This window comes from Chrysochloris asiatica, unplaced genomic scaffold (assembly GCF_000296735.1).
Source record: "Chrysochloris asiatica unplaced genomic scaffold, ChrAsi1.0 scaffold00033, whole genome shotgun sequence".
Lineage (NCBI taxonomy): Eukaryota > Metazoa > Chordata > Mammalia > Afrosoricida > Chrysochloridae > Chrysochloris > Chrysochloris asiatica.
In genome coordinates this window covers 877,694-894,801 of record NW_006408551.1, presented here as the reverse complement: position 1 = coordinate 894,801, position 17,108 = coordinate 877,694, and the positions used below count along the sequence as shown (strand labels likewise).

Here is a 17,108-nt window from a genome sequence, read left to right as displayed (position 1 = left end):
ATCATCTGCATATTGCAGGATATTAGTGACTCTTTCTCTACTCCTGATGCCGTGTCTTCTTCATATAATACAGCTTCTCTGATTATATGTTCAGCATAAATATTGAATAAGTATGTTGAAAGAATACAACCCTGGCACACATCTTTTTTTATTTTAAACCATTCAGTATCACCTTGTTCTGTTTTAACAGCTGTTTCTTGGTCTTTGTACAGGTTCCTAAGGAGCACAATTAAGTATCTGGACTACCCATTCTTTTCAATATTATTCATATCTTGTCATGATTTACACAGTTGAAAGCCTTTACATAGTCAATAAAACACATGTAAACATAGTTTTTGCAATTTTCTGCTTTCATTCAGGATCCATATGACATCACCAATGGTCTCCTAGTCCCAAGTCCTCTTCTGAATCCGATTTGAATTTCTAGCAGTTCCCTGTTGATGTATGGTTGCAGTCATTTTTGAACATTCTTTAGCAAAATTTTATTTGCATGTGATATTAATGATATTGTTTGATGAGCTCTGCATTCCATTGGGTTACCTCTCTTTTGAATGGGCACAAATATAGATCTCTTTCAATTGGATTGCCAGGTAATTGTCTTCCAAATTTTGGCATATATGATTCAATGTCTTCAGTGCTGCATCAATCTGTTGAAAGATTTCAATATATATTCTATCAATTCCTGCAGCTTGTTTTTCACAATGCCTTCAGAGCCACTTGAACTTTTTCATTCAGTATCATTGGTTATTGATCATGTGCTACCTCTTGAAATTATTGAACATTGACTGTTTCTTTTTGGTACAGTGCCTATGTATTCCTTCCACTTTCTGTAGATGCTTATGTATCATTCATTAATTTGTCTATGTTATTGTTGTTAAGTGCTGTTGAGTTGGTTCTGACTCATAAAGATCCTATATAGGATTTCTGAGGATCAGCTGGTGAGTTTGAAATGCTGACCTTGTGGTTCAAACTGACCTTGTGGCCCAGTGCTTATCCTACAATGCTACCTCAGAAAATATTGCATGTCAAAGCTTGATTTTTTTTTTTTCTTCCTGTTCTTTTGGCTTGAAAAATATTGAATATGTTCTTCTCTTTTTCTAACTCCAGGTCTTTGTACATTTCATTAAGCTTTCCCTTCTCAAGCTGTCATTTAAAAATTTCTGTTTAACTCTTTTATGTCCTCATTTCTTGGATTCACTTTAGCTTTTCAATTGTCAAGAGCCAGTTTCAGATATCAGTTTTTATCTTTTCTTCCATTCTTGTCTTTTTAATGATCTTTTGTTTCTTCTTGCATAATGTCCTGATGTCATTCCACAACTCTATTGGTCTTTGGTCATTAGTGCCTAATGCATCAAGAAAGTTATTGAGATGGTTTCTAGATGTAGGTGGGATATATCCATGGTTATATTTTATTTCTCATGGATTAATTCCAATTTTATTCGGCTTCAACCTGAACTTGCATATGAGCAATTGATTGTCTGCTTCCACAGTTGGCCTCTGCCCTTGTTTTTGCTGATGATATTGACATTTTCCACTGTCTCTTCCCACAGATATAGCCAGTTTTATTCCTGTGTGTTCCACTTGGTGATATCCATTCAAATAATAAGCTTTTATGTTGTTTACAGTAGGTATTTGCTATAAATTAGTTATTGGTCTTGCAAAATTCTATCATGGGATCTCCAGCATCATTTCTATTACCAAGATCATATTTTCCAACTACAGATCCTTCCTCTTTGTTTCTAACACTTGCATTCCTTGAAACCTGTCCACCACTAATTACCAATACATCTTATTTATTTATTTTTTTCAATACATCTTGAATGCATGTTCAATTTTCTCTTAAAGACATTAGTAGAATTCTTCAATTTAATCCTTACTGACTTTAATTTTTGGTGTGAAAATTTGAATTACAGTGGCATTTACTGGTTTTCTTTGCAAGCATATGGATACTATCCTATAATATACAACGCTGTACTTCAAGATCAATCGTGATTCTTTTTTGATGATGAATGCTATGCCATAACACTTTGATTTTTCATTCCTGACATAGTAAACTATGTGATTGTTAGATTAAAAATGGCCAATACCAATCCACTCCAGCTCACTAAACCCTAGGATTTTTATTTTTGTATGTTCTATTTCCTTTTTGAGAACTACAAATTTTCTGAGATTCATGCTTCATACATTCCTTCTTCTGATTATTAATATATGTTTGCTGATGCTTCTCCTTAGTTTGAACTGTGCTCCATCAACAAATGAAGGTCCTCAAAGCTTTACTCCATTTGTGCCATCACATTCAGGTCTTACCAAGTCATACTCTGAATGCCTTCCAATCTAAGGGGCTAATCTTCGGACAATATATGTAACAATATTCTGGTGCTAGTCATAATGTTTTCACCTTCAGGCACTATTTCTGACAATGGTCCTTTGCTATACATAAGGGTTTCAGTGATTAAATATTTAGAAGTAGTCTGCTTCTCTTCATTCCTGCTCATAGTCTGGAAGCTCCACTGAAACCTGTCCTCCATGAGTGACCCTGCTGTTATTTAGAATACTGGTGGCGTAGCTTCCAGAATCACAGCAACATGCAAACCACTGCAGTTTCACACACTGTCAGACGAGTGGTGGAGAGAATTATATCCAGCATATTTATAATATTTGTTTTAATGTTTCTGAACGTCTTCCAAATAATGAAATTTGTTGCTGGTACTAAGACATATTCGTATGGTTCCTGGCATATCATATGTATGTGTGTGTGTATATGTCTGTTGGTCAATATTTTGTTTGTTACCTTGGTGAATATCAGAATTTTATTGTTCCAGGTCTTTTTTGAGTGCCATATTCTATTCTTACAGCATAATCTTGATTCATTTTACATATCTTTTGAAGATTTTCTTTTGAGGGACAGATTAATTTATATTATAAGAATAACTTAGGTGCACTTCTAAGGCATAACCTTCCTGGAGTTTCTGCTTGGCACTTTGAGTTTTCAGTGAGGGTGTTCCAATTTGCTTGATTGAATATCTTGCAAAGCAGTTTAATCTTTGTAATATGTTCTGTTTGAGGCTCATTGATAATTCCTTGTGTAGCCTTTAGAGTTTTATCATACACATGGGTGATTTAGTAAGCAGTAATGATACATGCTGTGGCACTGTAGGATCAGCATTGGACTGGGAACCGCAAGTTCAGGAATTTAAAACCACTAGCTGCTTCTCAGAAATCCTATACAGGGTTGCTATGAGTCAGAACTAACTTGAAGCACTTAACAACAACAACAAAGACACATGGAGACCACAATGTGGATTTGACACACTTTTGATGCTTAACTCCTGTCTCCACTCATGTCAGCTTCCTTAAACTCCAATCTCCATCTAAATTCAACAAGTTTTCATTGCCTTCATTTACTCAGTTCTATGTTACAGTGTCTCATCTGACTTTGGGAACAATTCTAGTCATACTGAACCCAGAATTCTGGTGTACGTTATCAATAATTCTGAGTCACTATTTATCCTCAATGCTATGTCTATTTCTTCCTGGCCATGTCTTCAGTAATATTCCTGTATAGAAAATACTTCAAGATTTCTACATTGTCTTGCATCAGTATTGTAAAACACACTCATGGGTTATGTTAGAGGAGATAATTGTCATCATAAATCAAGCAATGTTTCATATTCATCTTTTTTAAAATCAATAATACTAAACATTTGATCTCCATCTTCTTGTATCTTTGTCTTATTTTTTAGTTTATTCTTACTGTATCAGCAGTTCAAACCCACCAGCTCCTCCTTGGAAACCCTATGTAGGGTCGCTTATGAGTTAGAACCAACTCATTAGCAACAACAACCTTGTTTCACAAAGTGATTGGTGGTTTTATTATGTACTGAATTTCCAAAGATAAAGAAAATGTTAAAATCTCTCTTATTCTTTACCCAAATGCAATCCTTTCTGTGGAATAACAAATTGCTATCAGTCTGATGAGTATGTTCCTAGATTGTATGCTATCTGCTTTGTGACTGTTGTAATTATTAGGTGCCATAAAGTTGGTTCCAACTGATTATGATACAATGTACCACAGAATGAAACACTGTCTGTTCCTGTGTCATTCTCATAATCTGTTATGTTTGAACCCATTGTCAAATGATCTCATTGAAGGTCTTCCTTTTTGTCTCTGACCCTCTACTTTTCAAGCATGATGTTCTCCATGGACTGGTCTATCCTGACAATATGCCCAAAGTACACGAGACAAAAGATTATCATCCACATTTCTACCAAGACAGAGTCATGGTACACTCAATATTCTTCACCAACACAATAATTCAAAGACATTAATTCTTTGGTCTTCCTTATTCATTGTCCAGCTTTTTCATACATATGAGATGATTGAAAATTTCATGATCATTGCTACTTATGAGTTCTACTGGCCAATTTTTTTTTTAGAAGTAGATTGCCAGACTTATCTTCCTAGACTGTTGTTGCCTGGAAGCTTCTCTGGAAACCTGTCCACTATGAGCGATCCTGTTGGTATCTGAAATACTAGTAGCATAGTTTCCAGCATCACCATATGCAAGTCAGCACAGCATGGTGAATTGGCAGACAAGTGGTGATCTGTTTATATGATAGGTAAAGCATATGTGTTTATGTGTTGTATCCTATTATACACTAATTCTATAAATTATTTTCACACTCAATACAAATCTTATATTTATTTCTATGTCAATTAGGAGATTTTTTTACATGATCTAAGAAATAATAAAAGTATGAGTAGCTTATTTACAGTTAGATTAAAATAGCTTAAAGACAACTCAATCACTGAAATAAAATTCAGGAAAGAATGGGAAAATTTAGGAATTAATGGAAACTAAAGAAAAACACAAATATGAAACAAAATTTGAGATGATGGAGATGAATAGTGATCACAAAATATAAAAACTCTAAATAGGTCATTTAAAATGATTAAATCAGACAACATACTCAACTGAGTAAGGAGCTTTGGTGGTGTACTAGTTATGAGTCCGGCTGCCAACCTCAAGGTTAGCAGTTTGAAACTACCAACTGCTCTGTGGGAGAAAGATGAGACTTTCTGCTCCAGTAAAGGTTTACAGCTTCAAAATCCTATACGGGGTCTCTATGAGTTGTAGTGGACTCCATGGCACAGAGCTACCACCACCACCAATCAAACTGGATACAAAGTAACATGAAAACAAAAGATGGAAACCACATAAAAATGATATGTTAACAAAAAGTGCAACAGATATAAATCCTTAGCTTAAAATAAATGGATGAATCCTTGTTTCATGTAATGGCTGACTTTTCAATCTGGACCATGACTTGAACAAATGTATTTCCAAGAGCTAAAGATGAAGAAGAAAAAGTCAAACAATCTCTTTGTAGATTTGCAGCCTAATTGTGAGTCATCAAGTTTTAAGCTTGGATTAAGATTTGTACAGGTTAATAATTAGGGATTTGAAAGAAATCAAACAAAAGTCCTTTCCATAGAATAATAATAACATTATTCCAGGTCAGAATATTTAATAGTTCAGCAAGTACAATGTCTACAACATAGTTGCTGATTAGTAGACATATTAGAAGAAAATATACTGGGGGGATATGTGATAAATATGAAGACCACACACTAACTCCTACTGCTTCAGAGGATGGAATACAAGGCACAAACTGTAACAACATGACCTTCAAAGAAACAAAAGATTATAAACAATTACAGAAAACTCTAAATGTAGATTAGGGAAAAAAAATCAAATCATTTGAATTCTAGAAGAATCATAGAGTATATATATATATATAAAATCATAGTAACCAACCTTCAAATTAATAGGGACATTTCAAAGGTGAAAACAAAATGTAACAGAAAAGTCTGGATAAACTGAAAACACTTACAAATAGGGAAGATATAAAAATAAATGTTTTTACATAAAATAAATGGACTTCAAAGAGCCAGACACAAAATACTATACATTGTATAATTTCATTCATATGAAAATTCCAGAATGAGCAAATCTAGTGAGAAAGAAAGTACATTAGTGGTTGCCTAAGGCTGGGAAATTAAGCATCACTGGTAAAGAAGTAGAATTTTCTCCTTTTATGTGGAAGGCCAGTGTTCATTCCTGGTCAATGCATGTTGTGTACATCCACCACACACTTTGTAAGACAGACTAGATAGAAAGACCTGGTTATCTGCTGCTGAAAATCAGCTAATAAAAAGTTCATGAGCCGTAATAGTTTGATTCATAGCCTATCATGGGGATAGAACAGTATCAAGTAGCATTTAATTCATGATTGCCATGTATTCAGGCACTAACTACACAGCAGCAAACAGCAATAAAATTAATAAAGCTAGGAAGAAAGAGATGAATGGAGTGACTGCTAATGGGTGCAAGGCTCCTTTCAGGGTTATAAAGTATTCTAAAATTAGACTATGATAACAAATGCATAACTTTATATAGACTTCAAAATTTTGAATCTTATGCAAATTTGGTGAAATTTATAATATGTAACTTTTATATTAATGAAGCTGTTTTTTTTTTTTAATTGTCTAAATAAAGAAGTCAAAATATTTAAGATTAGATAATATATTAAAAAAAACCCTCAAAGTTAGTAAATTGAATGCAGGATATGAATTAAGAAACCATGAGTTAATAATTTTATAAACAGTTGTTGTTGTTGTTGTTAGGTGCCATTGAGTTGGTACTGACCCATAGCAACCTTATGCACAGCAGAATGAAACACTTCCCAGTCCTGGGCTAACCTCAGTACTGTTGCCACGCTCGAGTCCATTGATGCTGCCACTTGGTCAATCCATCTCATTGGGGGTCTTCCTCTTTTTCTCTGACCCTCCACCTTACCAAACATGATATCCTTCTCCAGTGACGGGTCCCTCCTGACAATATGTCCAAAGTATGAGAGACAAAGTTTGGCCAATCTTGGTCTCCAAGGAACACTCTGGCTGCACTTCCTCTAAAACAGATTTATTGGTTCTTTTGGCAGCCATGGCACTTTCAATGTTCTTCTCCAACACCATAACTCAAAAGCATCAATTCTTCTATGGTCTTCCTTATTCACTGTCCAACTATCGCATGCATGCATATGAGGTTATTAAAAATACCATGGCTTGGGTCAGGTGCATCTTAGTCCTCAAGCTGACATCTTTGCTCTTCAACACTTTAAAAAGGTCTTGTGCAGCAGATTTGCCTAATGCATTACGTCATTTGATTTCTTGACTGCTGCTTCCGTGAGTATTGATAGTTGATCCAAGAAGAATGTAAGTCCTTGACAACTTCAATCTTTTCTCCGCTGATAAGACAGTTGTTTATTAGTCCAGTGGTGAGGATTTGTATTTTCTTTATATTGAGATATAATCTATAGCGAAGGCTATGCTCTTTGATCTTCATCAGTAAATGTTTTAAGTCTTCTTCACTTTCAGAAAGCAAAGTTGTGTCATCTGCATATTGCAGGTTGTTAATGCTTTTTCATATTTTAAAGAAGTCTTTTGCAGCAGATTTGCCCAATGCAATATGTCATTTTCTTTTTTGACTGCTGCTTTCATAAACACTGATTTTGGATCCAAGTAAAATGAAATCTTAGACATCTTCAATCTGTTCTACATGTATTATGATGTGCTTGTTGGGTAAATCATGAGGATTTTTGTTTCTCTTACATTGAGTTGTAATCCATACTGAAGACTGTATCTTTTGATCTCCATTAATAAGTGCTTCAAGTCTTTGCTTTCAACAAGCAAAGTTGTGTCATCTGCATGTTGCAGTTTGTTAATGAGACTTCTTCTAGTTCTGATGCCTCCTTCTTCTTCAATATTTTCCAGTTTCTCAGATTATTTGTTCAGCATAGAGATTGAAAAAGTATGGTCAAATGATACAACCCTGATACACTCCTTTCCTGATTTTAAACCATTCGATATCTTCTTATTCTTTTCATAAAACTGCCTCTTTGTTTATGCATAGCTTCCACATGAGCACAATTAAGTGTTTTGGAATGCCCATTCTTCACAATGTTATCCATCATTTGCATGATCTACAAAGTCTAATGTCTTTGAGTAGTCAATAAAACACATGCAAACATCTTTCTGGTATTCTTAGTTTTCAACCAAGATCCATCAGACATCAGGAAAGATAACCCTCATTCTACATACTCTCTGAATGTGACTAGAATTTCTGGCATCTCCCTGTAGATATGCTGCTACAACTATTATTGTATTATCTTCAGCAAAAGTTGACTTGCATGTAGTTAACTTTAAGAAAACCCAAAACTCCTTGACTTTACATTTTTCACTAGCGGATGACATAGCCTTAACAAGACAGAATATAGATGAATATGTTAGGAAAATTAACCAATGGTTAATTGAACTAACAAAAGTTACCCTAAACATTACAGAGAAATAACAGATATGACTTTAAAAAGTAATTTATTAAATTTATTAAAATAAATTGAAACTAAGTTTATTTTCATTGAAAAATTAAAGAAGAGGATTGGGTAATTGTAGTAGCATAGTACTGCGAGGACATTTTTGTGATTCCCATTATATATTGAAATTTAAGATGGTCTGATCAACACAGAAGCGAGGAAAATAAAAGTTTTTGATCATTGTCAACTCAATATGCATTATAAATGTTTATATTTGTCTGTGTGCAAGTTAATTTCTTTTTATATTCTTAGATTCCTGGTATGACACTATAGGAAAGGCACTTAACCACAAGTTCAGTTTAAGTCACAAGGTAAGGGGTTCAAATTTACTGTCTGGTCCTCAGAAACTCTATACAGGGTCTCTATGTAGCAGAACCAACTCGAAGACACTTAGTAACAACAACATATGATTGTTTCTTTTTTACATCTTAAAGTACATGGGAGAAGGTTTGTTGTTGTTGTTGTTAAGTGAAGTGGAGTTGGTTCTGACCCATAGCAACCCTTATAGGGTTTCCAAGGAGCAGCTGGTGAGTTTGAACCTCTGACCTTGCAGTTCAAATGGCTTTGCAGTCTGGTGCATTAACCCACAGCACTACATCAAGAATCACTAAAATGATAACTGGCCCAAATTAAATGCCCAGTGCTGATTTCAGCGTAGGATAAGTATTGGACTGCTAACCATAAGGCTGTCACTTCAAACCCACTAGCTGCTTCCATGGAAAAAGATGAGGCTTTTTGTTCCTTTAAAGAGTTAGATATTAAGATATCCTATACAGAGTCACTAAGGAGCTCTTGTAGTATAGCAGTTATGAACCAGGCTGCAAATCTCAAGGTCAGCAGTTCAAAACTACCAGCTGTTCTGTGAGAGAAAGATGAGGCTTTCTGCTCCCCCGACTCCATAGCTCATAACCACCACCACCACCATACAGGGTCACTATGAGTAAGAAACTGACTGGACAGTATTTAACAGTAGCAACAGCAAATATTTGTTAGGTGAATCAGTGAATATATCATTTTAGAAGATTTAATTAGAAGAAGCAAAGGTGATTATTACCTATTGGACAATGTAATGATTCATTAACATTTTTTTTGGACAATGTAATGATTCATTAACATTTTTTTCTTTTGATATTTTTAAGTTGGAGATATGATTTAATTATATTTTATATTTAAATTTCTGGCATTACCCACTTGGAGATGAAAAAAGAATTTAAATTTCAGTGTCCGTGGTTCAAGCTCACCAGCTGCTCCTTGGAAACCCTATGAAATAGGGTCACTATGGATTAGAATTGACTCGACAGCACTTAACAACAACAACAATATGGAAGAATGTTTGTGAGACAATGAGTGTATAGGACAGAATAGCGGAGACAGCATTTTGAAAGAGATAACTTGTTTAGAGAGTTTGGGAAGCTCACTATAAGAGTAATTTTAAGTTCTAACTCCCGTTCTCTCATTTCTTGAAAAATATTATAATTCTTTTGATTGAGTCATTGAAGGCTTGTTTTACTTGCTTGTTTCTCAGTGTGTAGATGAAGGGGTTCAGCATAGGAGCAATGGAAGTCATGAGGACTGTCACACTTTTATTGATGGCCACAGATTCCTTTGCTGAAGGTTTGATGTAGACGAAGATGCAGCTGCCATAGGTGATGGAAACCACAATCATGTGGGAAGAACAGGTAGAAAACGCTTTATTCTTTTGTTGAGCGGATGGAAATCCTACAATTGTCTTGATGATATAAATGTAGGACAGAATGACACACAGAAGTGTTATGATGAGGGTCAGCACAGCACAGATTATAACAGTCTGTTCCATGAACCAAGTGTTTGAACAGGAGATCTTCAGGAGGGGAGATGCATCACAGATAAAATGATCAATAGTGTCAGAATCACAAAATTCTAGATTTAATCCCTGACTTAATGGGGGTATTAGAATACACAGACCAGCCACCCAACAGCACAAGACTATTCTTCTGCAGACTGTGGTATTCATGATGGTCACATAATGCAGAGGTTTGCAGATGGCCACGTAGCGGTCATAGGACATGGCAGCCAGGAGGAAAAATTCTGTTACTCCACAGAGGTCAGTAAAAAACACTTGGATGACACAAGCATTATAAGTAATGACCTTGTCACCTGTTGCTATGTTATACAAGTATCTGGGGATACAGGCAGATGTGAATGAGATCTCTAACAAGGAGAAATTTTGTAGAAAAAAGTACATAGCTGTTTTAAGGTGAGAATTCAGTAAGATGAGTGTGATGATTGTCAAATTCCCAGTTATACTCAGCATGTAGCTGAGAAAGAAAAAGATAAACACCAAAACCTGCAGTTGTGGGTCATCTGTCAGTCCCAGCAGAATGAATGCTGTTACTGTATGGTTTCTCTTCATGACTCTTGACTTGGGTCCAATCTGCATGTAATATTCAGGGACATTTTATTACATAATTTTAACAATATTATACCCATCATGCTCAGATTTTTCTATTCATTAAAATTTATTATTAAAAATTTTAGCTCTTTAAATACATACTCTGAATAGGATTGCCTTTAAGGGCTATTAGTGTCTCACTTTATAAGAAGAAAAAAAAGATCCTTTGACCCCTTTCTGAGTTTGTGCATAAAACGTATTTTCTTCTGTGAACAGCTCTAAGCGCGACATGCACATACACGTGCATGCATTCACACATACCATCTCCAACTCTCCACCTGAATTCTTCTTAGCTTTCTCATCCCTAAGCAATTATTCATAGTCCCTGTTGGTTTAGTGTATTTTAATCTTTAGTTAAAAGTATTAGGTTTATCCTTTTATGAAATGTTCCCGCAAATTAGCTTCAAACACAGCACATCTATAAATGACATATATTTTTCTCGCTTTTACCTGTTGTTATTTGTTAGTATAATCTTCATCCGTATTCGCCCTTCATAGTGGTCACATTCCCTCTGTATTTTCATCAGTTGCTATGCTTTAATTTTTAAATGAGTGTCTCTAGGCTTGTCTTCATCAATGAATTGTTATATATTTTCATTCGATAATTGCTATATATGGAAGTCCCAATTGATTTGTAAGTAAACTCACTATCATGTAAATCTTTACATTCTTTTGTGGATATGGGATAGGTTCATCTCTGACTACCTAAAATGTGAACACAGTTATGGCCTTATGGGCACAGTCTCTAACATAAAGGAGAAATTATCTGGCTCATGGTTTTCCTTAGAGTTTATGGACACACTGAACAATTATATTATGTTAAATTGATATGGAATTGAAGTATTGCTGATTTCCCCCCTAGCTTTCTATCCTTCTTTCTAATATCTCAGGTACCATGCATATCACTGATCAAGTGTACTCAGCACTGTTAACATTAAACATCCCTAAACACACTAGAAATATCTTTTTGTGTCCCAAATAGTAATAAAGTATAATAAAACAAGATTTAAAAAAAGTCTCTCAGTAAAATGAGACTAATTGACTTTTATTTACTTTACTTTAAAGATATATCTTTGCAATGTGGACAAGGAATATTGATATGGTGATGCAACTTCATAATTCTTTGAGGGGAATGCATGCCTATGTAATTGTATACATATGTAGATCTTTAGTTGATGTGAGGTTGGCAATGTGTAAAATACACTTCTTTGTTCTTATAAGTACCAACATATTACTAGGCATAAAACTTCCCAGAAAATGACATTTATAAATACAAAGAAAATGCATTTAAAATATTCTAAAATGGATGGTTTCCATTTATATATTTTAAATTCTATACTTACAAATATAGAATTTACCACTTACATCTCTGATTATGACAAAGTCTATATCTTTTCCTCCAGAGCACAAGACGTATACCACACAAAGTAAATATAATTAGAATGATGATCTTTATTTCACTTACTATTATGACTGTTAATCACTTTAGTGTTGAAACACATAAAATCTTTAAATGTCCAGGTTAAACATGGTAGCTGTGATGAAGATTTTCATGTGAACTGCTGATTTTCGCTATGAATCCACTGTCACATCCACAGGTCTGGGATACATAATATGCATCTTCAACTAACTATATGGACTTCTTTATTCTACTATTGAAATTCCCACAAGAAAGACAAGACAAGACAAGTAATGATAATGAAATGAGAGTTATGGAATGTCAGGGATCCTCTCCTGCTTCAGGAAAGCTGCTCTTCTGACCTACTGGGCAGCAAGTGAGTTTACTGCATTCGGCTTAACATTTGATGTTTGCTTTATTTGAAAAAAAAAAAAAAATGCAACTAAGTGAATAAACAAAGAGTTCTTCATGATGTACAAGCAAGGTTGTTAATGAATCTTCTGAGTAAGGACATTTGGGGAAACAAAAGTATGGGAACAAAGGCATCTTTGGAGACAGTGTCCTTGGAGACAGGGATGTAGCATCAGACAGACAATATGAGAATCAGATTATAAAACTCAAGGTTAGCTTCATTTTACAGTCACATTGCTTAATCTTAGATGTACCAAAAGGGAAGATCATAAAAAGATCACATTTCTTGATTCCTGGTTTGCTACATGAATAGTTTATTTATATTTGAAAAATTTCAACTAGGAAAAAGACATATGTGAAATTCCATATGCTATACTACTTACGGAGTCCTGGTGTGAAGATGTGGGTTATAATGTGCTGGACTGAAAAGTTAGCTTGAACTGTAAGGTTGGTGGTTCAAGCTCACCAGTTGCTCCTTGGGAATGCTATACAGGGTCGCAATGGGTTGGAACTGACTCGACAACACTTGACAACAACAACAACAATATAATACTTATAGAATAATAGATACACTCTAGACATTTATTTGGAGTCCTGGTGTGGCATTGTGGGATACTGCACTGGACTGCAATGTCAGTTTGAACTACAAGGTCAGCATTTCAAGCTCACCAGCCACTCCTTAGAAACCCTATATAGGGTTCCTATGAGTTGGAACTAGTGTGACAGCACTTACCATCAACAACAGCAACAGACATTTATTCATACAAATATATAAAAATATTTTATGTTGCTAAGAAGCTCTGGTAGTGTAGTGATTATGAATCAGGCTGGTAACATCACAGTCAGCAGTTTGAAACTACTAGATGCTCCATGGAAAAAGATGAGGCTTTTTGCCCTTGTAAAGATTTACAGCCTTGGAAATCCTGTACAGGGTCACTATGAGTCGGAACCAACTCCACGGCACATAACAACAACAACAAGTGCCATTAAGTTGGTTCCAAATCATAGTGGCTCTGTATAGGATTTCCAGGGAATAGTTGGTGGGTTTGAACTGTCAACCTGTGGTTAGCTGTTCAGTGCTTACAGAGCCACAGCAAGAGGTCATATATTTTATAGAAGATATTTAAAAGTAAGGAGTCCTGATGTGGCACTGTGGGTTAATGTACTGGACTGCAAAGTCAGTTCAAACAGCAAGGTCGGTGGTTCAAGTTCACCAGCCATTCCTCAGAAAATCTATACAGGGTCACTATGGGTTGGAATCAACTCAACTTGATTGCACTTGACCACCAACCATCACATTTAAAACTTAAAGGAGCCCTGGTGAAGTAGAGGGTTACACATTGGGCTGCTAACTACAAGGTCAGCAGTTTGAATCTACCAGTTGCTCCATGGGAGAAAGACAAGGCTTTCTGCTCCCATAAAGATTTACAACCCAAGAAACCCTATACAGGGTTGCTGAGTTACACTGCACACAGTCCCCATTTAAAAATAAAAAAGCCTTAGTGGTGCTGTAGAAAAAACCACCAGATTGCTAACTGAAAGGTCTTCAGTTCCACTATCTGCTCTGTGGGAGAAAGATACAGCTTTCTGCATCTGTAAAGATTAATAGCCTTGGAAACCCTACACAGCTGGGGTGGGGAAACTTTTCTGTGGAGGACCATTTGCATATTTATAACATCATTCTCTGTGGGACATCCAAAATTATCAACTTAAAAATGATCCTGCTGTATTTGGTCCAACATTTAATTAACTCAACCCAAATGTGATGCCTGGAACTGCTTCTCTGGTGAGGCTACTGAAGTTTCTACTTACAAATGTTTTTCCAGGTTTGCATCAGTCAGTCTGAAGTGCAGTTGATTCTTTGTGATGATAAGTTTTTTTTCTATATTTTATTGTGAATTATGTGATAGTTTACATGGGAGAACATTAGTTTTACATTCATCCTATCGTATATTGTTTCATTGCTATGGTGACAATCCCCATGCAGCAGCTAAAGGGTATACACTACAAGCCTGCCCCCCAGTCATCAACACACAGCCTGTCTCCCTCTCTGTGTCTAAAGTCCCCAGCGCTCCATCTCTCCACGTCATCATCTCTGCCTCTATCTCAGGCATCACTGCTTCTCTGGGTAGGGTCCCAGGGACCTCCACTCCTAGGCTGAAAAGTTAATCACTCCCCTCTTTGCTACAAAATGTCTACCTTTACATTTCCAACCCTCACAAGCAGTCCTGATAATAGTTATTCACTATTGTATCACAAGCGACCCATCCGCATTTCATTTAATCAGCCCCACCTAGACAGATTGTATACTATTCAGTGGAGAGTCTACCTTCCTCCACGCCCTCTGGATCTAGGCTCCATCTTGAAAGCTTATAAGCCAGTCACTTCTTGCCTTTGTAGCCCCCCATCCCCCATTTTGGGTAGCCAATGTCCAAGTTGCCAATCCCTGTCTACTCTGTGTATGGAGGGGGTAGGAATGATCCTTGCTGTAAGGATTTGTTCCCTCTTTTGAGCTACTGCATCCATAGGTGTAGGTCAAGTTCATCAAATTGTACCAGATTACTCTTTCTCTCCTCTTCTTTCTTCTTCTAGTTGAGCCCTGATCATCTAGTCATTGAAGCCAGGTCAAGTGAATATTATATGTAAGTGTGGGTGTTCTTGTGCATATGCCCTCTCTTCTTATCAGTTGGATGTTTCTCTCTCCACTTTAGTCCTCTGTGGCTATGTCACTGACTCTGGACCCAAGAGTCCCCAGGTCTTGCCACACTGCTGACCAACCAGGTCTACACCCGGGTTGTGATGATAAGTTTTGAATCCCAAAGCAGTAAGTTGTTCTGAACATAGATGCATATTTCAATGCATGTCTCCTCCAAGTGGGAAATTCATCATTCTTGTTTAATGTTTATAGAACTCAAGCAGTGGGAGGCTATTGTACCTGATTTTCAGCTCACCATCACTTTGCAGCTGAAGGATTTCATGTTTTCTGTTATCAGGTTATGTTATCATGTTTTATGTTATCCTCATGAAAGGAGTGTAGCAAAGATGTTCAATTCCATTTGTTTAGTTTTATCCTTGTGCATAAGGCTGCTATGGGTCAGTACCTACTCTATGGCACCTAACAACAACAACATTCTTGAGTATTATTCCTTCAATATGACACTATTCCTTGAATCTCTCATTAAATGAGTCAATTAATTTCACACATTCACCAGCATATTCAAGTGTTGTAGAAGGATTTTGTCTTTCCAGAGTATACTTTCGAGTTGCACTTTCCACAGAAGTCCTGGCATGGCCCTGCTGGATAATGCACTGGACCTCAAGGTCAGTTTCATCTGCAAGGTCAGCAATTAAAACTCACCAGCCTCTCCTCAAAAACCTGTAGCGGGTCTGTATGAGTTGGTACTGACTCAATGGCACTTAACAACAACAACAACAATAATTTAGCTTCAAATGATTTCACATTTGAAAGTAGGAAGCTGAGACACTGGTTGGGGCCCTGCAGCTTGACTTTCAGCTCTGAGAGGTACTTGGTAATGTCCACCATAAACGCTAGATCACACAGCAACTTGCTATTATTGAGTTCCCTGACAGGTTTCCCCTTCATCTCCTTCAGCTGCTTGACTTTGTCCCACGGTTTGTAAAACCTCATGAACATGTTCCTACGACTCAGCCACTGCACTTCACAGTGATAAGCAAGATCCCCATACACAGAGTCAGGGTCATTCAGTAATTCCTTAAACTGGTGGCTGCTAAATCCTTTACTTTAGATACAATTACTGTATGGCACTGCTGTTGACATCACATTGTTAAGCAGCAAAAACTGTGCACAGTTGTTGAAAGAAAAGACTTTCTTGGTACATGATGCATTGGCGTATAATTAAATCTCTTGGATCAGGACTGAGATGATTCATTCTTTATTGACAAATGCAACACTTTTTATGAGCCAACCATGGCTGAAGCTCCATCTGTAGTAAGGTCACTTAACTTTTCAAATGTTAGTTCAAGATTTTCCATTGATAAAGCAAGTCGTTCAAACAGGTCCTCATCTTTTGTAGTGCTTTACATGGCTTTCAGTAACAACAGTTCCTCTCACAGGTCAAACTCTGCATTTATCCCATGAATGAAAATGGCCAGTTGGGCAGTATTTGCTATGTCCATTGCCTCATTACAAAACAGAGAGAAAAATGAGAAATTTCCCACAGAATTCTTTAATAATTTTTCAGTATCTTGTGCTAAGTCAGTTATCTGATCTGAGATGATTCTATGAGACAAATTAAGATGCTGAAACAAATCTACAGCAGCCACCATGCACTTTTTCAGAAACTCTCCCTCTAAATGAGTCCTCAGCTATGTGATTAGTGCACTCACTATACAACTTGTCTAAATAACATTGTCTCTGTCACAATGAGGCCTAGCGAAAGCAACTTGTTGTGA

At 36.3% G+C, this 17,108-nt stretch overlaps 1 protein-coding gene across 1 annotated transcript; it reads right to left on the bottom strand.

Annotated features, from left to right (window-relative positions):
• Positions 1 to 9,886: 9,886 nt before the first annotated feature.
• Positions 9,887 to 10,825, bottom strand: LOC102819845 (olfactory receptor 6C2-like). Its single transcript, XM_006859574.1, has one exon. It carries the CDS (start codon positions 10,823 to 10,825, stop codon positions 9,887 to 9,889), a length of 939 nt encoding a protein of 312 aa, XP_006859636.1.
• Positions 10,826 to 17,108: the final 6,283 nt, after the last annotated feature.